Genomic DNA, 25,036 nt, shown 5'->3' on the forward strand with positions numbered 1-25,036 from the left:
AACAGGCCTTTTATACTGTGAGTTAGTCATATTTGTGTTTCACAGTGTGAGTTAGTCATATTTGTGTTTCACAGTTTGATACTATATGAGTATGTGTTTACAGTCTAAGACATAGACAGGGCTAAAGGCTAGATAGATATTTATGTTAGCGCTGACCTCAAGAAAACCAAGTTCCCGTCTGGGAAGAGGAGGTGAGCCAGAACACAAAAAATATTATGTGAGACATTTGTAGACCCGTTCTAGCTTCATTTTCATTTATTCTATGAAACTTTGAATCTTTACACAAAATTGATAGAAATAATTCCATTCAATATTTTTGAAGACATCAAAGTAGCCATTTTGACTTTGGTTTCCAATTCTGAATATATGGTCTTTGGTTACCACCAATAAAAGCTAGTGTTATGTAATGATACTGCACATTGGATTAAAAGATTACATACAAGGGTTCAAGGCCACCCCAAGCCCCTCCAGAGAGCGCATTGTAGGTTTCTTTAAGAAGCTCAAAGTAACTTTATTAGGAGAGAGTAACCAAGGTAACGCGCCTTACATAAAGCTCATCCGTCACAAGCATGCCTGTTAAGAAAATTTTACATTTCTGCGTGTCAATAAATTATAAACGTCATAAAATAGGAAAATGTTTCAGAGGGATGTGTACATGTAAGAGCAGTGCCTTTAAAATGTATTATTATTTCAGTTACTGTACATCAACAAATGTGTAATATATCCTGTAACCACACTAATGGACAATATTGTGATTCTTTCAGATCACCAAATCAGAGGTAAAGTGCAGTGAAAAAAAACAAACTCACTTGAAAAGCTCAGTGAATTTATTCCAAATACATTTTCATCTGTCTCACACATCATGAAGAAGAAGAAGAACCTGAGCTTTCTGTGTCTTTTGCTTCCACTTTAAAATAAATAACCTCAGAATTGAATTGCTCTATTTTTTTTCTTAGAACAGTATCTAAATAAATAGTTTTTTAACACTTTTAAAAATGTTTAGTCATAATAATAACAGGTAGTGCAGGTATAGCTTAATGAGTTATAGTTGACATATGTACAGAATATTTTAAAATGCCCCAAAGCTAGCTGCACACCGAACGAGATTTCTTGTCTTGACAGATGTTCAATGTATAATGCCCAATGTATTATTAACAAAATATTTCCTGAGTAACATTGTGTACAGATAGTTTCTGTGCGTGGGTATCTCTGCACATGTGAGGTCTGCTATTGGTGTCTAAAAAATATAACAAGCAGCAATTTTGGTGTCCAATACAAAGCCCATCAAACATGGTACATTAAGCACCGGCAAACTTAGGACTTGAAGACTTCTGAGCAGTTTTTCTTATGATCAGACAAAATAAAAAACTTAATTTTTTCTGTATCCTCACAGCTAACATCAAACATGCCACAGCCAAACAGTTTGGAGTATTACAATTCTGTCAAAAAGACATAAAAAGGCATCCAGCTACATGTTGCATATAGAGAAGATTGGATTACCATTTAAAATAAAAACTTTTGATAAAACTCAAAATAGTGACTGATTTCATTCATAAAATGCTGTGAAATGGACTTTTACTTGCCCTGGGAGTTGTGTTTGAGGGATTGTAGTAAACCTCATGCATGACTTTATCACAGTGAAATTCATTGAGAAAATAATGCCTCATTTTTGGCTTGATGAGCGTTTGGACGCTTTCTGTTTTTTCTCTCGTTCTTTTTCCTTTTCCTCCTGCTGCTTCTTCTCCCTCTTTTTTTCCTCCTTTGCCTCCTTGTACTTCCAGACAGGAGGTTCCAGGTAGCCCTTCTGCCTTTTCTTCTTTTTCTCTTTCTTTGGAGTGGGTTCCCCAGACTTTGTCACTTCAATCTTAGGAATACAGCCTGATGGGAAGATGCTGTTCCTGTTTGCTATGATGTGGGGAATGAAGCTTCTTATGCCACCTAATGGTGGGTCCTGGCGGCAGGAGGTCAGGGATACTGAGGAGGCTGACACAACAGTGGGAGAAGCTGACGTGCCTAAAGAGCCTTTACTGTGGGACACTGTGCTCTCCTCCAACTCCTTGCGGCTGTGCTTTTTAAGCAGTTCAGGGACGGCTAATCGTCGTTTGCCAATCTCTGGGGGGCTTGTGGGACAGAGTGGACGACAACCAGTGGCTATCAGGGGGCTGTGGATGCTTGTGGTCATACGCACCATATGGTCCATGACTCCATTGTCTTGGGGGTCTTGAGGGAAGCTGAAAGAAAAGTTGTCTTTTAAGCGTTGCCTCAGAGCCTGGCAGCCTGTTTTGGTGGCGGTGGCCGTTTCTACCAGATGCTTAAGCTCAGGCCACTCAGGAATGTAGCTTTCACAGAACTGCTCAGCGACAGAATGAGCCTGCAGACGGCGTAGTCTAATAAGAGTTTCAAAACGTCCTGTCCTAAGGATCCAGTCCTTTAGACCTCTCGATTGGACCAGGTCCATTGCATTTATATCTGCACCTGCATATGAAAAAGGGAGTACATATCAGGACACAGTAAAAACAAGGGAACAAGTTAAAAATGATTGGATGCTGAGGGACGTGAGGAAATCAATTGTTCCTCCAGTAAAATGACCCCACCTTGTGGTCACTTTCGGAGCATAGTTCATTGAGTAGATGTATAGCTTAACACTAGAAGTAAATCAGGCCATTTCACAGCATGGTAAAATAGGATATAGGTTGCAGTTAGGTGAAAAAAATATACTAAAATAAGGCCAGAGTTCCGCGAATTGGTGCTAAAGCTATCTAGTTGTTATAATTCAGTTTAATTTACTAATAGAGTAAGATGTCTGTCTTTCAAAGACCCTTGTATTGTGTTAGGGTCAATTTTTACCTGTTTTAAGTTCAGATGTGTAAAAACTACCATTTACTTATTTTATTGGAACAAGGCTTCATGATATCCTCAGACTTGGCTATTCTAACACAACAAATTTAAATTAATTGTAAATGTCTCAAAAAAAACAAACATATCTGTGGTTATGAGTCAAAAATGACCTGGCAGAAAATACTGAGTCCAGCTTTGTAGATGAAATTTAGCTCAAAGGTCCCCAACCACACCGCCCACACACCCCATTGTCTTCATTATTGGAAATACAATGAGTGAAGTTATAAACGGGTGGTATATTTTAAGATCGAAGGCTAATAGAGCCAAAAAAAAAACATTAAAAAAGTTTTTACATGTAAATTAATACATAATAAGTTGACTGTGAGGTGAAAAACACAATTATGTGTTGACTTATGAATATTTTGTGCTGAGTTTAATCACGGGTCAAATTTGACCCGTGATTAAACGTTAACACTATAAATGTGTGTAACTTTCTAACAAAATAAAATGTTTAAAGGTGACCTATTGTATACTGTTTACGTATTCCTACTTTTATTTTGTGATTTTACTAGAACATGTTTTCATGCTTTAATGTTCAATAAACACTTTAATTTTCTCATACTGCCCATGGCTGCTGCACCTGGATTCACCCTTTGTATGAGATGCTCTGTTGGAGCGCCTGTCTCTCCAGTCCCCCCTCTCAAAAAGGCCCAGCCTGCCTCTGTGCAGCTGGAGACTGACTGCTACAGAGTATATAGCAGTACTTTGTACTGTGAAAAACCACCAAGAAAGGCTTTTAAACCAAATACTACACAACAGGACATGTTCCAGCAGTTATTTGACCCAAAATTGGGGAGAAATGACCAACACTGGCAGCCAAGATTACAGCTACCTGGTGTTAGCATGCAGCTAATGTGACTTGCAACTAGGGCTAGGACAGCATGGAGTTTTTTCTACTGTAGTTGAAAAGCAAGAAATTCCTGCGCTGGTGCAGTATACCGCAACCCCCTTACAAGAGTAGCATAAGTTAGAGCGAGAATGGCAGGTTGTCTTAAGTGAGTGACGTCAGTGCCCGTGTGGTTTTGCGCAAGGAGAGCGATCAGTAACGGAGAGTAGCGTATGAGTGCTGCTGTGAGGAAAAGAGAGAGGAAAAAGAGATAGCAAAGTTGATGTAAGGTAAGTTAAGAGTAATTAATAAAATACCAAGAGCTAGAGCTCCTCAAGACACGGTGGCTTTATCTGTTGTCAATACTGCCGGTAAAGTGAATGGCGTTACCCCTGACAAAACGTTGGCTTAAACCTTAGCCTCCAACAATATGTTACAGCTTGAGTGCAACCCGTCTAGCAGCTGAGCAGGCAGAGAGAGGAGAGGGCGACACGGTAGTTTGCTAACTTGGTGCTCTCTCTTCCAACATAAGCCGTTCTGCATGCAGGCTGAAATTCAAAAGTGTTGTTTTATCTCGAAAAAGCTCTAAACAGAAGGAGACTCCGCTAGCTACTAGGCTAATGTGCAATGGTAAACACTGCAACTGTAATGTTAATGTGTCTACCTCAGCTGAGAACCGCGAAATTTCTTCGACTTCCCTACCTGTATGTTGTTCTGTGACATGGAACATCGCCCTCCCCAAGTTGCAAAAGGTCAGATTTGCTCCCTCTATAAGTTTTGTTTAGAAAACCTTGAATCCATGTAAGACACAATGTCATCAGGCACAATCCATGCCATTAGAATCAATTAGTCCATGTCATTAAACACAACGTGACCGTGCACACGTGCAGGCCAAAGTTTTTTAGCGGTGATGACGGTGACGAGCTCAGACTGGCGGTAGGCGTCACATGACCGCGGTATAGCGATAATATGGTAACCGTCCCAGCCCTAATTGTTACAGTGTAAACACTGCAGTTAGCTTAAAAAACGCTTCAGTAGCCTGCCTAGAGCAGATCCCCAATCATTGAAACCCAGCTCTGTGTGACGTGACACAGAGCAGAGAGTAGAAAAAAACATGGAAATTGTAGCGTTCAGAACATTTAGAAATCTGCGGTTTTTGCAACAACAAGGATTTCTCTTAAAAACGTTACCTTATTATTTGAAGCTTTGGCCACATTTAACATGAACATCCAACATTGTAATAATATAGATATGACAAAAAATATGGAAATGCATAATAGGTCAGTTTTTGAATTAATAATCAGGGCTTTAAAACAAATCCAAGAACAGCACACACATATTTCTCTGCCACGCAAGGTTCACGTTTGCCTGTCAAGTTATCTGAATTAAATACTGCAAAGTTTATAGGAGGTCTTATGTACCACGAACGTACCATGCATTAGCAGGGCAGACACACACTCTTCTCGGCCCTGCAAGCCTGCCTTGATGAGGGCTGTGAAGCCGCGGGGATCCCTGACTTCGGTGTTCACACCAGAGTAGTAGTTTAGGATATAGTTCAGAATGTTGATAAAACCTGGGTTGAAAAACAACAAAAACATAATGTTAATATTGGTAGTTTGACTGGAGACTAGATGTTGAGGTTATGTGCTATATGTGTCATCAGAACAAACCTGACTGGGCAGCAATCATGAGGGCAGTATTGCCATCGTTGTCTTGGTGATTGATGTCTATTACTGTGCATGTGTGCAGCATGGTGACAATGTCTATGAATCCCTTCCCCACAGCCAGCATCAGCCCATTCTGAGGGGGAACAAAGTAAAAATAAAGGGACCTTTATGAAACCATTAAACCTTTTTGGTTGCAGAAATACAGATTTTTGGTTTTTGTTTGTGTCAAAGTCACAAAAGGAAATATCCATCTCACCCTGCCATTGATGTCAAGTTCCATGGCTTCATCTTCAGTGACTCCTCTCTCCAGGATCCTGCGCAGGGATGTGGGCTCATTCCTAACGCAGGCCTCATACAAAGATTTAGCTGGCTCTGTATACTTTTCCTCCCTTTCATAGTCGGGAAGTACTGAGTCATCAGAAAGCACACTCCATGAGTCAGAATCATCCAGGAGGTTCACCGAGTCCTCAGTTGGGCCTTCGCCCAGGTGGGGGTCATAATTTGCAGTGGCCATGGAACCCTTCTGCCAGGGAACCCACCTGGGTGTCAGGTCTACTGCACACCACCCATATCTTGAATAGAAAAAAAAACATTTAGTTTTTCTAGATTTCCCTCAGGCATGTGACATTCATGACTTACCACCAGCAACTGTGTGCCTATCAGCAGGCATAGAAAACCAAGTATTACTGGCCCAGTTAAGCAGCATGAAGAGCTAATTTTTATTTTAGGTGATTATAATGCTATTTTTGGGTGCAAGTGGTAGGGGAATAGCCCCAATGGCCACTAAACAAATGCTCTGCTCGGTGGTCACAGACTGCTGATATAAACATCTGAAGGGCAGTAAAGATTTGAACCGACATACAGTATCTCATGTGCCAATTCAGGTACTTTCAAAAAATGTGTGCTTATCCTAATGTGTGTGAAAGCTATTGGTGATTGCAAAAATATTTGTGTGCATATGCATTATGTTTAGTGCCATCCCGGGTAGGATTGTGTATAATTTCTTTTCTTCCAAATAAGCATTGTACACTAGTTCAAATATGACTACAAGACTAATAACAAAACACTGGCACCCTTTGAAGTTATCACGTTATCTCTGATGACCTGCAGGGCCTTGTGTATAAGGGACGGTGCTTAAAGAGGATGACAAGATTCATCTCACCTCTGGCCTTCTATTGGAGCGCCTGATCTGTAAGTCTGTGATTTACAAGATGGTTAAGCTGACTGTGCGACACGTTTTTTGCCACTGTTTGTTTACTAGCTCAGCCCACCATAGATCAGAAGAAGAGAGTGGTTATGCCTTATAACATTTTCACTATTATATTCGTTAAGGTAATTAATGCTCAGAAATGTGTAAGAATGTGCATGACATACTGTATATAAACATTCATGTGAATTATGGCATAGGAGGAGTGTACTGGGTTAAGAAAAGTCATTTACACTGCACTGCAATACAAGTGCAATAGGATATCCAGTGGTGCTTATCTGGTCTAAATCATTAAACTATACAAATACAAATGTAATGTTTTTATGTAGTACATTTTTAAAACAGTCACGACACTAATTCTCAATGCTCAGGTTCAGGATTAGAGCTGCAACTAAGAATTATTTTCATCGTCGAGTAGTCTGTTGATTATTTTCTCTATTAATCAATTATTTGTTGAATAAAATGTCAGAAAACGGTAAAAAAAACTGTGACGTCCTCAAATGTCTTATGTCTAGATATTCCGTTTACTGTCATAGAGGGGTAAAGAACCAAACAAATATTCACATTTAAAAAGCTTGAATCATGAAACAATTTCCCCCCAAAATGACTCACCAATTTATCAATTATCAAAATAGTTGGAGATTAATTGAATAGTTGATGACTAATTGATTAATCAGTTCATATTTGCAGCTCTACTTAATATAACAGACTGAGTCTTTATTAATGTTTTGAAGAAGCTGCAGATAAGCACGTGAAAGAGCTTGATTGCTCTCTAGTGAGGGATTGAGTGTTTAAATTGTAAGGATGCCTTGGCCCTGCATACATCACCACACCTGCCACCACATCCACACACTAGGAACATAGTCACACAGATTGCACAGAAGCAGCTTTACACCTGCTGACAATTTATTAGAGTAATAGCGTCTTTTGGATAAGCTCTCGTTAAATGCCAGATAGAACTGATAGAACTCCTTTAATCCTATACACATATGTTCCTATTTCAGCATTGCGTCATGCAGAAGAATGAAGATTGCTATCACACAAACATGTCTCTCTCATCCTCCTACTGCAAAAACATAGAAATCTCCTATTTTAACTCTGCCATTGAGGCCTGAGCAACACTTTGGAATCTAAACAAGCTTCTTCCAATGAATCCTTAATTTGAACCGTGGAGTGAAGATGTAAAAAATATATAATTTGTGCCAAACAAAGTGACTTTTTTAAAATTATTTTTTAAAAGAAATAGGAATAGTAAAGTCTCACCCTAAAACAATCCAGCCATGGGTTAGTCCTCTTCTGTTTTTCTCTAGTTTTTTGAATTTGCTCTTGGTGGTTAAACCATCCTCATATGTTGAACTTTCTTATGTCCTGTTGGCTCTTGACAGAAACTGGTTAAATTAACGTTTCCCAAATTGACCTTGGCTGAATGCCTTCCCACTCCCTCGATCTCTCCTACTGGCCAGTTAGGTTGCTTCATCAGCCGGCAATCCATCCAGGTCCCAACATAGACCCTGCTGTCTTAAGTCAGGCAACATGCTCTCTCCCTCTCATCCTGATTATAGAAGATTTAAGGATTAAGAGAAAGAAACGGACAGCAGCCAACTTTGCTCCCTTTACAGTCTGCTGTCTCTTTCTCCTCTCTGTCGCTGGTCTTCACAGCAATCTCTGAATCTGTCCATCCACAGTTCTCTGCTGCCCGTCTGTTGTGTCAGAGAAAAACTCCCTATCTGTCCAAATAAGTGCTGTGATAAAATCATGGAGGCTATGGTTTCTTAATCTGCTCTCCTGCTGAGGACCCCCTGCTTGAATAATTTTAGTGTGTCTCTGTGATGGGAGACAGCATCTTGGGTCTGTTTTCCCATGGAAATCCATTTGCTGGGACAAACAAACTAACCCTGCTGTTACTCTAAGCCAGGGGGCCTTGCTAGTAATTATTCCCATGAAGGGCAGGACACACACAGACATGCATTGAAACACATGGACGTTCTGTGATGCCTGCCGTGCACACAAATGCTAAAGTACGAGACGCTATGCAAATACAAACACAACTCATTGTACACCGACACAGGTGCTGTAAAAGCTGGAAGCCACTAAGACCCCCCCAGACCTCTTAGGTCATCTGGGACAGGTCTGCTTTCTGTCCCCAGAGTCAGAACTTAACAGGGGGAAGCAGCGTTCCGTTTCTATGCTCCTCATATCTAGAACAAACTCCCAGAAAGGTGTAGGTCAGCTGCAACTCAGTTCTTTTAAATCAAGGTTGAAGACCATTCTTTTTGATGTTGCCTTTCTTTAAATGATGTTCATTTCTTTAATGTTTAAATTCTTATACTGCACTGTAACTTTTATTCTTGTGTTTTATCTGTTTTTTTAACTGTTTTTTAACTGATTTTATGTAAAGCCCTTTGAAATGCCCTGTTGCTGAAATGTGCTATACAAATAAAGCTTCCTTACCTTGGGTTCCAGTGTCTTGCTCAAGGACAATTTGACATGTGGCCAGAGGAGGCCGGGATCAAACTGCCAGTCTTGTTGTTGATGACCGACCCGCTCTTCCTCTGAACCACAGCCACCACACAACAAAACAGACTGACACTTTTTCACTGTTTCAGTTCCCAGAGTTTCATCAATATGTGATTTAACTGTCTTCTTGAGCTCGTTACGATTACTTCAAAAGAAATATCAAACGTTGAAATATATTGCAATTATAAAAAAAACAGGTAAAGACACCTTAATTAACTTATTTTTACTAGTTTCACATTGGTTCAAGCGCTCTGCTTGAACTGTGACCACGACCGTTTTGTTCTGATGGCTGAATTCCTTTTGTGTACAGAAATGTCTTGGTGTATTCATAGCAAAGACAAAACGACAGGGCATTAAAGGTGCATGTAAATAGAATAACCCTGATAGTGAACGGAAGTAGGGCCAATCTAGAACTTTGTGAGTGGGTATTTAGCCTGCTTAATGCAACAGCTCCTTTTTCTTAGAGTGACATTGGCACAATGCCCCCTTCTGATCAAAAGGGGGTAATGCAGTGTTTTGACATGAGCCTTGTGCATGTGGTTCAACAAGACATTTAGAGACAGCTCAAGTTTAAAATAACCATACAATGACTCCTCACTGTAGGTTACAGTTGCTGTCTAGATAACCTCCAAATATATCCACAATCTTATAACAAGGCACATCTTGTTCGCTCTGAACTTACATGTCTTCACTTTGCACTGAGTGAAACCATTACCGTGTGCGAGCACTAACGAGAACTATTAAAGAGCAACATTATTTTGATATCAGATGTCTATCACCACAGAGACCCAGCTTGACTGAGAAAATCCACTGTGACAAGTTGGACACTTGTTTAAAAGCATTTTGATCCTGAGAATTATAGTGGCTGATCCATCTGAGCCATCTGAAGTGGACACACCTCCAACAACGTAATCTCACTAAATCCCATCAAATGCCCCAACCAATTCCTTATCATAAGCTGCCTTTTTGGCTGTGAACCATCAGATCGGACCTATAGTGGCACACTAACCTGGCCCATTACTTAAAAGGTGCCGTGTTTATAGTAGACCCAAGTGCCTAAGTTGGTTCTCGACTCCTTACTGATATAATGAAACACAGGAAGAGGAAGAAAGGGGCATGGTTGGGGGTGAAGTGTGTTTATAGCTGGTGAACGGCCAACACAGAAATTAAATTGATAGGAAGTGCAGAGGAAAGGGAAGTACGTTTGGCACAACAGGGTGGGGTAGTGGTGTGTGTGTGTGTGTGTTTTCCCTTATCCTGTTAAATATACAGGAAAGATCCAACTGCTTTTCCAGATGAGGGCAGCACAGCACACTTCAACTGCAGCAGTTTCTCTCAAAAGAAAATCCAACAGATTTTTATAAATAACTCCTAAACTGATGAATGAGTTAAAGAACATTTTTTTCTGATTCCCACCTCCTGATACTCACACTTTCCTTTTAGGGAGAGTTAAAAGGAAGACGGAGGCAGAGAAAAGGCAGAGTTATTTTGCTCCTATTCTGCAAATTCCTCACAGAGTCATTCACTCATCACTGCAAAAGGCAGTTACACTTCTCCCCAGACACCGGAATACCCAGCAAAGGTCACTGGTAAAGCAAAAGCACTTGGAAAGAGGCTTGGGAAGCAATGAACTAAGTTTAGCCATCTTAGTAAGGGATTCTAAAGACAGCCTTTTGCTCAGCTAATATTAGACAGTTGGACAGACTGGTCACTGTGCTCAGACTCTGTGAGCATCTGCTATTTTATTTCCATTTTTGTGGTTAACAGACTGAAGCCCCCCTACACTACTTGTTTTAAAATGTCTAAAAGCCTGCAAGGATCAGGTAAACAGAAGGAAAGAGAGATATACTTGGATATGAATTGCACGGAAGAGATTATGGGGGATTTGGTAGAATTTATTGCTATGGAAAGTGGAAGTTTGGGGTGTTTGGACGGGTTAAGGGTTAAGTTAGGTAAAGGAAACATAAAGAAGTAAATAAGTATGAAAATGTACACCACAGATCCTTCAATATATTCTTTCACTCTCTGTGCTTCCTAATAAGTGCTCATAGTATTCACATCTTGTGAGTTTTTGAAACATGTCTTTTAGTTTTAGTTTTATCCACATGAAATCTTAAGAGTTTAAGTATTTCTTTTAGAAAGCAATGCAGTACAAGTCTGACTTTTTGAAATTCTTTTTAGGCATGCCTTTATGAATAGTGGTATTGGAGATATGACAGGGAATGAGGAAGAGAGAGGGATGCAACAAAAGTTAGCTTGCATGAACTGGGTACAACAGGCTTGTTGGCTTCCCTTTTACAGTAGCTGCCCTGGTTTAGAGAAAGCGATAATGATGTGTCCACAGTCATTCTTGACCTTGTGCTAATGGCTAGTGTGAGTGATGTGAAAACAGTGTATGACCACAAAGTGGTTGTTGTAAGCAAGCATTGCTTCTTCCAACTACATGCTTTTGGTTTCCTCACGCTCTCTTACATCTTCACCTCTGCCAGTAATTTCTCTAAGGTCTTCACTGCTGCCGGTGACTACTGTAATTGTGCTCTGATAAACATGAAAGCTAGCCCATGCATTATGTAAAGACATCGCTCCCTAATAGTTTAGATGAAAAGCATCCTGAGCTATCAGCCAAACAGAGAAATTCCAAAAACACAGAAGTAATTATCTCCCATAGTTAGACCTGTTTAGTAGTATGGAACTAAACATGGAATAAAACGTTTTTTTAATTAATATTTTATAAAAGAAAAAAGCAAAATATTGAGTACACAAAGAGAAAACACAACACAAAAAAAGCAGTATAATCATATAAATGTTCACATACAATGAAAAATATAAGGCAAAACAATTAAAGACGTTAGAAAGAAGAATGTGCAAAACCAGAATCCAGAATTATTACCCTTTGCAGAGTTTTTTCTAATCCAGATTTCATTTTTAATTTAAAACACCACCAAAGCCTTAACATGTTCCATTTTATTTCCTGCTTACACACTACACACTGGCAGCAGACACAAATATGACAATTATCCAGTGACAAGTCACTTTTGAATGTTTTCTTATATTTCTGCCTTAAGGTCTTTTATAGTAGTGTTTATAATTAAAGATGGTAAATGGATTTAAAAAACAACACCAAAGGGAATATTTTTGGATTCATATTTTGGAGTGTTACCAATCTCCCCTTTGTTGACAAGGGATCATTGTGTTATTTATGACAGGCAGGGTCATTTGAGCTGTTTTACGCTGAAGTGATGCAAAAGGCTCATGGGAAAAAAATATATGTTCTGAACGGTTTATGTGCAAGTTAAAGTGTGTTCAAACAAATGTGTTTTAATAATGTATTGAAAACATTGTTCTTAAAATCATACTGTCAAAGAAAAAAAACATATTTATGTAAACAAATTATTTCTTTAGCAGTGATATGTAGCCTAATGTTTTATATTGGTCATGTTTCTTTGCATGTTTAAAGTTAAATTGAGTAGTTTCTGTCTCCCCCATGAGGAATTCCAAGTAATGACAACAAAACTATTGGCTTTTCAAAATTATACATACCGATCGCACATCACCCCCACCCCTCCACCACGCAGTAGCCAAGGAGAACACAGAGGATTAAAAAACATGATGTACTCTACAGAAGAGTCGTTATCTTGACTCGATTTTACGTACGAGAATGTTGCCGGAGGACATCAGTTTCTGAACATAGCCGTACTGAGAAATAAAGAGAGAGTTATGTGGAGCTGATTGTCTTAAATAGCTTTATATCATCTCATTTGGCAATGGCTTGAATTTAACGGATGTTCATTAATATAAAAAAGTTACGCACTAAAGCTTTAACTTAACATCTTCATTTTAGACAACATGAATTTAGAAATAAATTATTTATGTTTACCAAGATTTTTAGTAATAAGTTATGTAAACTTGATTTGTCTGGTGCATCAACTTAATTCTCTGTGTTAATACAAATTGACCTGTTGAAGTTCACCTTCATCATTTCTAGTAAAGTTAATTCATTTGGGATAACAGTGTGGTGGAAGTTCAACCACCCACTGGCCTAGACTGTGTGTGACCAAAACAGGACAGACTGATGATCTCAGGCTGCACTTGGGCTCAGTGGAAGTAAAAAGCTCTAAGACATTCTTCATAGGTTGGCCAAAAATATTCCTGCTGCATTTTATACTGTCTGCAAGACTCAACTGTCTCAGACAGTTGTACAAGAATTTATAGAATTTTAAGGCACAAAAGACTAATACTGTCTGAGACTACTGATTTGCAGCAAACGTACCTGTTTTTCAAGGCTTTGCAGTAATATATACAGTATTTCTCCATGGTTAAAACTTAAATCCTTACAGTGTCTGTCAAAACTTAGATTTATCAAAAGTTACAACTTTATAGCTTGAATTATTAAATATTTGGGAATCATAATCACGCACTCATAACTCATAGTGTCAGTAATACTTTTTTTACAACATACAAATGTGAGTGAGGGTAATTTGAAATGTAAAAAACATGATTAAGTGCTGTTTTTCCAGGCAGATTGAAAAATGTTTCTGTTAAAGACCTTACCAAGATCGGCTTTTTACTGTAACAGGATTAGGCTCAGTAAAATGATCATTTCAGACCTGTCTGTATTTATCAGACTGTACTATCTCAACAACTACTGTAATGGATTGGCAAGAGATTTTGTTCAGGCATTCATGGTCTGTAGAGGATGAATCCCACTGACTATTGTGGATACCCTTTAGCATCACTATGAAGTTGACATTTGAGTGAAATATTTCTACATATATTCATGTTCTTCTCAGGATGAATTTTAATGTCTTTGGTGATCCATGACTTTTCATCTAGCATTCTCATCACGTCAACATTATAATTTGTTCAAAAATATGGTTAATGTCCAAATGTTTTCAAAGCTATTTACACACCAATCAGTCTCAGCTTTACTTGCTAATTAACAAATTGGTAGCGTGCTAACACTCTAAGCTAAGATGGTGAATGTGGTTAGAATTATACCTGTTCGATGTCAGCATGTTGGTATTTAGCCCTAAGCACATAGACTCTTCTACTCTTGCCTCATCTTCTTCATCTTCTTTTTGCTATGTTTGTGTGTATCTCAATAACATAAATTGCCAAGTTACATGCTCCTACTTGTCTCATATTTGTGATTACTGTGCCTTGTCATAAAAAGGTCAAAACCTGAAATTATCAGTGCCTGAAGTGTGATTTATCTGTTTTCCTTAGAGCAGCACTTTATTAAATTTGGCAGAGAAACCTTTAAAAAACTTGAATGGCCATAGAAATTGACATAAGGAATATCATCAGGGGTAATTTATTGTACGGTGACCTGTCTATATTATTACCGATTATTCTCAGTAACAGGTGATCAACAATCGTGTTGCCTGAATGTTCACCTTGGCTGTAAAACATGAATGATGTGTGGTGTATGTGTCTTTCCATGATACATGCACTGCACAGGGTCAAACTGTCAGTAAACAATATGGCAAGCCATCAACTTTTAATAGCAAATAATATTTCAAGTAGTCACAAAGAAACACTACTGGTTTGACTAGTCAGTACTTCAGCAGTTAAATAAGTTGTGTAAGATGTGTGTGTGTGTGTGTGTGTGTGTGTGTGTACACTTGCACAATCAGTGACAGTCTTTTAAATAGTTTAGTAGTTGAAGTAGAACTTCATGGGCTGTGTATTCATACCTTATTTGGGGCTGCCCAGCTTCTCAAGAGTTCACACAATCCATGTGTCACTGCCTGAGGCTTGGTCTAAGATGAAGAGTGAGTGTAGGGTGCCAGGATATTTTAAAGAAAGACCAGAAGAAAGATATATCGAAAAGACTGAGATAGTTCAAGATTGGGGAACAAATCCAGGTAGTGTAGACGAGGAGGGAAAAAAAGGAAAAAAAGAGCAAGAATAATGGAAGAAGGAGAGGTTTTGGGAAGGGGGGTGGTGATCCTCTATAGCCAATGAAGAACAAGAAAGGAGGATTCCAAGGAGGGTGATGTGCTCAGTCTTGAAGTCATGGCTCACCGTTTCAGCTTTCAGACTGAAGGAGAAGACCAACCTCACAGAGAACTACTTCTACAGTGTCTAGACTCCTCATTTAGACAAAGATGAGGACCGTGGACTCTGCTTAAGAAGGCCAAAGAAAATCTTCTATCTAAGTTTACGGGAGAAGCTTTTGTTGAGAGAACAAGGTGGGAATTTTCACTGGACTAAGCCAGAGGTAGAGACGCCTTGTACCAGCTCACCTGTGTATGAATTGGGGGAGGTGTCAAAGGGACAAGGAGGGACAAGCTCTGAGGCTCCTGTCCAGACAGAAACATGCCCTCTTCTTCCAGGATCAGTTATTCATGTGCATGAGGTTTCCTGTGTGTCCGACTAGACAAGTCAGGTTGCGTTGGCTCAGCTCCAAACTGTGGCACAGTGTGCTGTGAGACACGCCAAAGGAGCAGAAAGCAGGGGCACAAGAGTGAGAGAGAGAAAGAGAGAGAGAGAGAGAGAGAGAGAGAGAGGGTCACAACAGCCGATGAGAATAATTTGAGGTGAGTTTTTGTTTGCCGTTTGGGGAGAATGAAGGCTCTCCAGAAGAATCAGGGACGCACTGACCAGATGTTGGGAGCCATGGCTGACATGTTAACTTCTGTGGCCATGCCCAGTCAACAGTGGGTAAGTTGTAAGTCTGTTTGTGTATTTACTGGCTGTTTATATGAAAGCATGATGGTAAGAAAGCACATGTGGAGCTATTTTGAAGGGTTTTCGCTGCATGATGCATACCAAGTGTATTTTGTGTCACCTCTATAACTTGGTCATCAACCTAAAATGGGCAAGCAGAGAGCGGAGAGAGAGAGAGGGATGGAAAGATTGCTTGTCTCTGTTCAGTGCTTGGGAGGAATCTTGCATGTTTGAGAGGAACAGGAACCAGAGCAGTGATGATCCAACCATCTGACCATAAACAAACTTTTGCAGGTCGCCCCCCTGCAACACAGCATATAACATTTTCTTTCTTCTTTCGTTTCCTTTATCTGCCATTAAAACAGAAAAGGGTCTTCATTACAGGTGATCTGGTTTCCTGAAGTATGTGTTTTCTAGTTTAGTTGGTTGGTTGATTTACATTCTTAAATATACACATAATCATTATTACCCTCTTCTTCAAATGCAAATCTCCAAAACCAATATGAAGTCTGATGTAAAATGCTTACACAAATTATATTCAATTAACTTGATTGAGCTACTGTTGTATTAATGTATTAACATCTAGAAATCAAAACATACTGCTGTTAGGGTGTACCAAAAGATCCAAATGGGTTCTTTTGGTACACTTTCTTTCTCTTTGTTTATCTTTAAATCATTTCCTCTCTGGCAGAAAATGGTAAAAAAAACATAACAGTGATTGCAATCTCCCTCCATCCCTGAAGAATACTGATGACTACCTCTATTAACCTCTACTCTGGTGCTGCTGGGTTTCTAAATAGATTTAAAGTGTTGTCTGAGAAGTAGTTCTTATCCAAGTTATGTGGCAGAAGTTGAACCTCAGCGATTTCTATTGCATTTTTGCTTAGTGCATAATGGAGGAAAGGATGGAAAATATGCAGGGAATAGTGGAAAAACACAGCCACTGGTAAAATATGTTGTGGTTATGTGACCATAAGCGCTCTCTACAATCTTACCATCACTTCCTCCTTGAAAACAGGGCTCCACCGCTGACAAAGGTATTTCTGTGTGTAGCTCTCAGAGGGGGCTGAGGCAGACCTCCCATCAAGCAAGGAGGAGAAGGGGCCTGTGCAGGGCCAGTGGGAGCCAGGGGGGCTGGAGTGGGAGCAGCAGGCCACTACAGCAGAAACCCCAGAGCGGAGAGAAAGAACAGGTAAGACCTGAAAGAGCTGCACTGAGCGTGACAGATCATTTTTTGAACCACAGACCCACAATGCTAGTCCAAACATTATCCCTCACCAAACCAGTCAGAATTCAGAGACTCACTCAAACACAAATGTCCAGCTTCAGCTTTGATTCTTTGTGTAAAATGTCTTGTATTTCTGTGCAGTGGTCTGAAACAGTCTGCTCAGCACTCACTCACATTCATGAAAAAAATCTTTCCTGCAGTCTCTGCTGCTGTTGACATATATGTAGTGATGATTTCTTGATTCAAGATTTATGGCATAATTAAACTTGAACCTATAAATATGCATCTGCCACGCGAGCTGCTGCCCAGGCCTTCAGTTTCAGCTCAGCCTGCTTTTGCATGTGAGCCATATGTGAATTCAGGATAAAAACAGGCCCATCTGCCATATCTGATGGTGGTCATTAGCAGTAATAACTTCAGGGAAAGTATCAGATTGGAATCTCCTGAGTGTTGGTAGTTAACTCTTATTAAACTCCACCCTCTGTATCCTCTATTAGCAGCCAATTGCTTTGCTGTAATGTACCATACATAAGTACGTTTGAAAGAAAAAGAGTCTTGTGTGTATACACATGCAACACTTTCCAGATGGGGCAAGAAAACATGTTCAGCTGAACTCCCTTCCCCTTCTGCCCCAACACTGTTGGTTGCACTGATTCTGATTTAACTCTGAAAGGGTTGCGTGTATTGCCATTTTCCTTGAGTCGAATGGAACAAAAGGATCTTTGTAGCAAGATCTGGGTTTGGGTTAGAGAGAGTGTGTGTGTACATACAGGGGGTTTGGTGGTGAATACAATGTGGCTGGACCACTAACTGTTGTGCAGAAGAGAACATGCTGTACAGAAGGGATGTATATGAGGCCAGAGGAAGCTCCCAGCAATGCTTATCTGTAATGGTCTTCGGACAGGGTATGTTGTTGAGTTTAATACTGCCAATTAGTGTTTTAGTGCCCAGCTCACAAAAACAAAAAAACTAAAGAAGGTAAAGTAAATGCATTATTTGGAGCCATGTGGAAGGAGGATGACCAAAAAGGGATTGTGTTTATTCCAGTCCCAGACAAGCTACTTTGCTCAATTGTTTTCGCATAGCCCAGTTTCCTCCGGATAGGAAATTGGATGGAAAATCAATGAAACACGAGGCGGAAAAACATCTGAACCACAACAACAAGATACAGACGTTGTTGTAGCAGAGTATAGCTGGACGAGAAGTATTTTTGTTTATCGGCTCTCCGTATAATCAAACCATTATGAATTACCGTAATGACAGGTTCAAGTTTTATAATCTAAAATTAAAATTTAGACAATAAAAACTTGAACCATAATTTTCTAAAGTCTAAATTGTTAATTTAGACTCTAAATGAACAGTTCTTGTTTTAGACGTCTTTGAAAATACCTAACTAATAAACATCAAAAGGCTAATTAAGGTAGGATTTCTGTACAGCCTAAATAAACTTGTATGCATGTGACAGAGTCGATCTTCAAAAATGTAGAACATGTGATTACATGCGTTATGATTTGACTGGCAGAGGTCATAGTGTTGTTTCCATCCCTTGCTGTGTCAGTTGAAGAAAAAGGAAAAGAGGAGAGGCCCCTGTTTTCTTTAAAGACGTGGTTCACAGGGCCATAATGGCCATCTGTTATATGTTAGACACAACATGCCTAGTGGCTTCCCAGGAATCACAGGACAGGGCCAACCTCCACAAATTCAGATCCATTTTTCCAATTTCTCAATCCAGCTTTATTTTCTTTTCTTCCTCCTTCTTTGTAGAGTATCTCACTACAGTTTTTCCTTCCCTCTCCTCTTCATTTTGTTCTCCAATCCCCCATGTATCTCCTTTTATTTTTCCTCAAGCAATGTCTACAACAGTGGCATTTTTGACCTGGCTTCCCCTCCAAACACACAGGGCTGCTGAACATATTTTTCTCAAATCTCATCAGTTTTTTTCTCTGCCTCATGGCCTCTCATATCCCAGCAGCCATGTAGTTCATACTTTCTCTCTTCAAAGCCAATATGAGTCTACAGTGTCTGTTTCGTAACACCGATCAGTGATGGATGGCCATGTGTGTCCAAACTCTGTTTCTTACGATATTGTCTTCTTCAAGGTAAAATCCATGAAGCTGTATCAACATGAAATTCACAGAACCAGTACAAATAAACAGTGATGTATTTCACCCACAACTTCATATGCACATTGCTCATGTGTACAGACACGCAAGCTATCCACATCTCTATTGAACCTTGAATGCGCTCATTTGCACACAACACATGCTTACTATTAATGTAGAAAACGTTATGCCAGTTGTGTTATTTATAAGAAATTTGATATTTCGTTAGACATACAGAAATAATGATGAACATTTATGGCAACACAATATGAGGAACGCTTGCATAATCTCTGTACCACAAATTTGTCATTGTCAATGCACAAGAATAGTGTCTTTTACAGTATTACATTTTTTTCAACAGATAGAATCCGGATTGGATTTGAAAGACTAAAATCACAACAAGCGTCTGTTAGTGTCTGGAGTTTCCAAAAAGTCGTTTATTCTACTGATGAAAAGTGATACCTAAATGACATCATTCACCAAAATTCATGAGTAGATGTGGGGTGGAGAACTTGCATGCCCTTGTACATATCTAGTTTTGTGAGAGGCTGGTGGAGTTTGGCATTCAAGGATCCCAAAGAACTCTGGGACTGAACTGTGTGTGTGACGTTAAATGGGCAGAGATCAACCTGAAGCTGCATCATATTGTGTTGTTAGGGCTATATATTAGACAGCATTACCTCACACAGGTATAGTGTTATTGTGTTTGTTTACATGATTATATCATCATATAACAACACATTTATTCTATGATGTAGAAGATATGTACACTGTCGGAAGACTTAAATTCTGATCAGTTTATACATAATTAGTGCTACTTGCATAAATAGCAAATGTTTCCTTTGTGTATGAAGGCCTATTCTTTGTTAGACATAACCCATGTTGTCATACATGTTTGAAAAGCTCTTCCAAGTACTGTCTGTGTTCCCGTGGGATGTTAAGACAGTTTGATAATCCATATCTGTTTTGCAATGCTCCCCTGATGTTGTTGGGAACATCTTGGCAAAGAACAGGCCCAAATTTGTTATCTGCACCTTTGACCTTTATAGATGCCACCCTTTCTAAAAAAGTCTTCTTGTGAAATAAAGACCGTTAACCTCACGTTATGTGCACTTCTTAGCACATGGATTTAATTTGCCTTGAATTGGCAATGTTAGCAAAGTTCCTAAGCTTGATATAGAGCCTGCAACAACTGACCTTTTTACCACTTGGCATGGGAAACAAGCCATGATCACAGCTCTGACATACCTGACACACATCATCACCTTTTACTGGTACTACCTTCTACATTTGAAATAAACAATTGCTTAATTACAAATCTAGCGGTAACAAAGCAACATTATCATTAATTTGGAGTTGTGTTTGTGGCCAACTGGCCGATTTAAGTCCAAAATTTAATCTCTTTTTAGCTCTGTTAATGGTCCCTATACCAACTCGTTTAGGGATATATTTGGCTCTTTAGCTGCTAGTATCCAACCGTATCTGTCTACTCTTTGGTGCTGAGCAGGTAGTGTACCATGCTTTTTTTTTTTCTTTAACCTTTTTGCTTAAAACAGCTGCCTGCTGTGTCCCAACATGGCGCTATGAGAGCGGTGTTGACTAGACTGAACAGATAAACAATGAGCTGAACTCGATATAAGCTGAGGGGAACGGCAGATTTAGATAAATCTCTGTGGGTTTATCCCTACGAGCAACCACTTTCACATTGATGATGCTTTAAAGGATTGAGGACCAAAGGTTGATGATTAGTAAAACGTTTGTAGTGGCAATGTCAACCCCCCCCCCAAAATGTGTGAATTGTGTCCTTTTTACATAAGTAATTAGGTAAAAAAAGGAAGAATTCAATTTGTGTATATGAGGTTAATTTGTGTTCATTGTAGTTGAAGTTCATGTTGTTTTTCAGTGAAGTGGGTCAGGCAGGGCTAGCTGGAAGGTGTAGGTCAGGCAGGACACCTCACAGGTCACTGATCTGCAGCACAGCTGGCATTTAGATCACAGACTGACCTGGAAGAAAAGAGGCAGCTTGATAACCATGAACAGAGTCTCAGGCACATACTGTACAACGGAAATCTAAATAGGTGGTTTTCTATTTTATCCAGCCTGATTCAGACGGAATCTAATGTAGCAGAAACACTATCTCTTAATTTCTTTTTATGACTGAATCTGCCTTTCCCTTGACAGTAAAACCTCTTGTCTCAGTAATTGTTGACCAATGATAAAGCAGCAGTGTCTAACCATGTGTTGTCCCGGGTTCGTTTTTGTTTAATTAACACTTTCTCCTTTGGGTGGCGTTTTAGCTAAGTTCAATGCCTTGAACACAGTCAGCAGCAGTCCCAGAGTCTCAGTGCGAGCATTTCTGCATCTAGAGCAAGGTTCACAGACTGGATCCAGAGAAATAAAAGGGAAGGAGGGAGGCTGTGGGTCAGGTAGAGGAGGAAAAAGTTCCGGTTTGAGAACTGTAACCAGTTTTGCTGGAAAAAAGGGGTGCTGGATGGAAAACGATTGGTAAGGAGTATGTGTTTGTGTGAATGTATAGTATGGCTCTGAGTGTATGCTCGTAATTGTGGGTGGTACGTGAGTATCATGGATGTTTTGAGAAACAAGTCTACATGGGTAGTGTACCTCCTCCCTTTGTAATGCAGAGCTCCTGCTGCCCAAGAGCTGCACTGCATGATACGGTATAATAGTGGGAGGTACTGAGTGGTACTACTGGTGAAGTACAAAAACAGAGCAACGCACTTTCTTGTTTCCCTGGTGCATGCCAGCAGTATATTTTAGTCTAATTGAACAAAATGGCAGATTTCTGCCAAACAGCAACAGAAAAAAAGAACAGGACAGTTATTCTGTGACTTCTGCTCTGTGATGGGACCTCAGCCAAAAGCCACAAATCTCCCCCTCACCCTAGCTTGTCCAGAATGCCAGTTTGCCTTAATTGGCGCTCAGCTGAGAGATGATGAGAGGAAGAAAAAAGAAAGAGGAACTAAGGGAGAAACAGCAAGGGAGAGGGAGGAAGGAAAATCTAAGTGAACATATTTTGGCAGGATTTCAGCTGGCTGATGGGGTGAGGAGAGGTTAATGTCAGTGGGGGGTTGGGGAACACACTGCGAATAAGCAACTGCATATCTGCTGAACTGAGACATGCTGTAGCTATTAGTATGCATGCTTACTGTATATTATTTGAATTCTGTGAATTTGCCTGTTCATCTGCAGCTTAAGAGCTTGGGCATTAATACTGTACATTATTAATGATTTTAATCCAGCAGGGTGTATTGTGTTTGCAATATCAGTGCTCCAGGAATGTCCCCACAGAAGAACATTTGGAAATTGTATTTACATGAGCTGATTTACATTCATAAATCATACTCGAGATTCCTCTCTGAACATGCCTCCTAAATGTGAATAACTGTCTCCCACACAGAGTGAAAAGACGATACATTCTTCTTGTTTGGCTGGCTTGGCTCAAACAAAAACGCACACAGCCATCTACTAGCATGCTTGTCTTTAGACAAGCCTTTAAATCCAGTCCGGTGGGAATGTACATGTATGGATTTTGTTCTACCTCTATCACTGTAATGTCTCTTTCTCCACTTCTGCACAAGTGTACATGTGCAGATGAATCATCTTTGTCTCGTGTGTCTCGTGTGAGAGGTGCAGAGAGAGCGTGAGAGAGAGAGAGAGGGAAGGAGTGAGGGAGTAAAGAGAGAGATAAAAGTAGAGAGATGAATGGGTGTTAATGCACAACTCACCTCACATCCCTTTCTCCCCCCTTTAAGCCAGGGGAGGGACATTTCAGCATTCAGGGCTTTGTACATGTCTCCTGGGCCAATTTTGGTATTCACTTATTCAAAGGTTTCATTCCACTGAGAAAGTGATACTGTAGGTGTTGAACATTTTGTCTAATACACAGAAATAACATTATCAGTCCCACACATCTGCATTCAGTATACCAACTACCAGTCAGTATTGGCCATTCTGTGTGTACATATTCTATATAATGTAAAATATTTTATAATCCAAAAGTTAGTGATGCTTTTATTGCAGAAGAAAATAAACTTAAACCCCTTCACTAGCGGGTGACATGATATATATATATATATATATATATATATATATATATATATATATATATATATATATATATATATATATATATATGAAAGTAGAATAAAAACCAAAGCAGCTTTTAAGCAGCACTGCTAAGTGAATAAACCAACCAATCAACCTTATGCAACAAGTATAAATGCCCCCTACTGGGTGTCTTGTAGAAACACACTCTGGCATCCTTTCCGTTAGGAGCACATGAAAAGATTGACCTGCATTCACCTCATGAATTTTGAATTCCTCCCATAATGCAATTCTTTATTTTTTCTCTGCTGTGTACTCACTGTTTGTGTAGAACTGCCCTTGCTCAATTTGTAATGCATTATTATGCATTAAAAATGCATTCATTTAAATCTTCTGTTTTTCTGTCAAATCCATTGTTTCTCCACACCTTTTGAATTGTGCTCCTATACAGACAGTGTTTGGCAGCCATATCAGCATTAGACAAGTGAAGACATTCAGCAGCACTGTTCCATATTCCTCTGGTGAATTGCCCCTTACATTACAGTCAATTTAAGAATCCATTATCAGTAAAGAAAGGAAGAGATGGAGGGTGGCCGAGAAGAGGAGGGGGGAGGATTGCGATCTATCTGTATCTGTGCAGAGTGTAAGTGTTGCATGGGGAAACCCAGCTGCTGTCTGAACCTGAGAATAGATAATATAACTGTCACTTTGGGATTTCTCTCCCATTCTTCTTTTACATGTCATAGTTGTTTTAGTCTGCTCTGTATGTTTGTAAGTGATGGTTAGAGAGTAAAGTTTAACGTTTTGTGTTTGTACACTTGTGTGGCTAATGGGTGAGGCAGCCAGGCTTCTCTGTTTGCTCTCACTGTCTCCTGTAGACGACAGAAACATCCTGATGGCAATCTGTCACCACCCTCGCACTGTGGAGAGATGGATGCCGGAGAGACAGCACTGCTGACCATTGAAGCTCTTGACAGTGCACCTCAGGGATGTGCATGCTTGTGTGTATTCTTGCATGTTGGTTCTGACAGCCAATACTCTAGCCTTGTAATGTTTTTGTAGATGCCCCCAAAGAGGAGCCAGGTGGATATTTCCATGCAGTCGGATTGTAGCTTGTGTATAAAAGAGCATCATGGCGTGATGAGTGCTGCAAAAATGGGATTAGATTGCATACTGAGTCATAAGCTAAGCGGCTTCAGGCAGAAAGAAATGCTGTTTGTTGGTCAGAAATAATTGGTTGGGTCTCAGAACATGCAGATTTCATAATAGCATCATCAACAACCTTTTTCGTTTTCCTTCCTCTGTCGGTTACGTCTTGGGTTGTTTCCTTGGATACTATATTGGCAAGTCCACAGACTCCAATTTCATCTGTAAGGCTGGTGAATCATAATGTAGTGTTGATTGAGTACAAGCCAACATCTAAATAGTTCACACTTATAGTGTATTGCAATGTTAGCAATTAATCAACGTCAGCAGCTCTTAGTTTCAACATAATCATGACCATGATTAGGCTTTATGGAGAAGGTTGTGTGTGTCTGCGTGTGTGTGTGTGCATGTATACAGTGATGCGTTTTCCCCTCGAGACACATAACCCCTCCAAAATATATGCACACTCATGTCACCAATGTCCATGTGCACTGTCTGAGCACTCATTCAGTCTTGGACACACATGCACATAGATGCATGTGCTGTGTCACAGATGCATTATTTCCTGTATAAAGAATAAAAAGTAAAATAGTCCTGCAGTGGAGGCCTGGTAAACACACTAATGAGTGAACTTCTTCAAAACGTTTGTCTATTTCCTGTATTTGATGAGAGTATAGTTCATGACATCCTACTACATTACATTTAATT

General features: G+C 39.7%; 2 protein-coding genes across 3 annotated transcripts in view; one reads left to right on the top strand and one right to left on the bottom strand.

Moving 5' to 3' along the window:
* Positions 1–1,523: 1,523 nt before the first annotated feature.
* Positions 1,524–8,135, bottom strand: ankrd33aa (ankyrin repeat domain 33Aa). Its single transcript, XM_034877040.1, has 5 exons — positions 7,862–8,135; positions 5,648–5,963; positions 5,395–5,524; positions 5,157–5,297; positions 1,524–2,475 (listed from the first exon to the last, which is right to left on the bottom strand). The coding sequence occupies exons 2-5, from the start codon at positions 5,903–5,905 to the stop codon at positions 1,664–1,666; spliced, it is 1,341 nt and encodes a 446-aa protein (XP_034732931.1). The 5' UTR covers positions 5,906–5,963; positions 7,862–8,135; the 3' UTR covers positions 1,524–1,663.
* Positions 8,136–15,144: 7,009 nt separating this feature from the next.
* arhgef25a (Rho guanine nucleotide exchange factor (GEF) 25a) overlaps positions 15,145–25,036 on the top strand; it is a 46,796-nt gene continuing 36,904 nt past the window's right edge. For both annotated transcript variants that reach the window (XM_034877005.1, XM_034877006.1), the window contains exons 1-2: positions 15,145–15,781; positions 16,841–16,979. In XM_034877005.1, the coding sequence (XP_034732896.1) occupies positions 15,686–15,781; positions 16,841–16,979 (235 nt within the window). In that variant the 5' untranslated portion in view covers positions 15,145–15,685. The remainder of the gene's footprint in view (positions 15,782–16,840; positions 16,980–25,036) is intronic.

The sequence above is a fragment of the Etheostoma cragini genome, chromosome 7 (assembly GCF_013103735.1).
Source record: "Etheostoma cragini isolate CJK2018 chromosome 7, CSU_Ecrag_1.0, whole genome shotgun sequence".
In the NCBI taxonomy this organism is placed as follows: domain Eukaryota; kingdom Metazoa; phylum Chordata; class Actinopteri; order Perciformes; family Percidae; genus Etheostoma; species Etheostoma cragini.

Excerpts from the sequence above, each read along its gene's own strand:
- ankrd33aa (XM_034877040.1), bottom strand. The coding sequence starts at position 5,905 with ATGGCCACTGCAAATTATGACCCCCACCTGGGCGAAGGCCCAACTGAG. Across the intron at positions 5,298-5,394 it reads CATGATTGCTGCCCAGTCAG|GTTTTATCAACATTCTGAAC; the intron begins GTTTGTTCTGAT and ends TTTTCAACCCAG. Across the intron at positions 2,476-5,156 it reads GTCTGCCCTGCTAATGCATG|GTGCAGATATAAATGCAATG; the intron begins GTACGTTCGTGG and ends TTTCATATGCAG.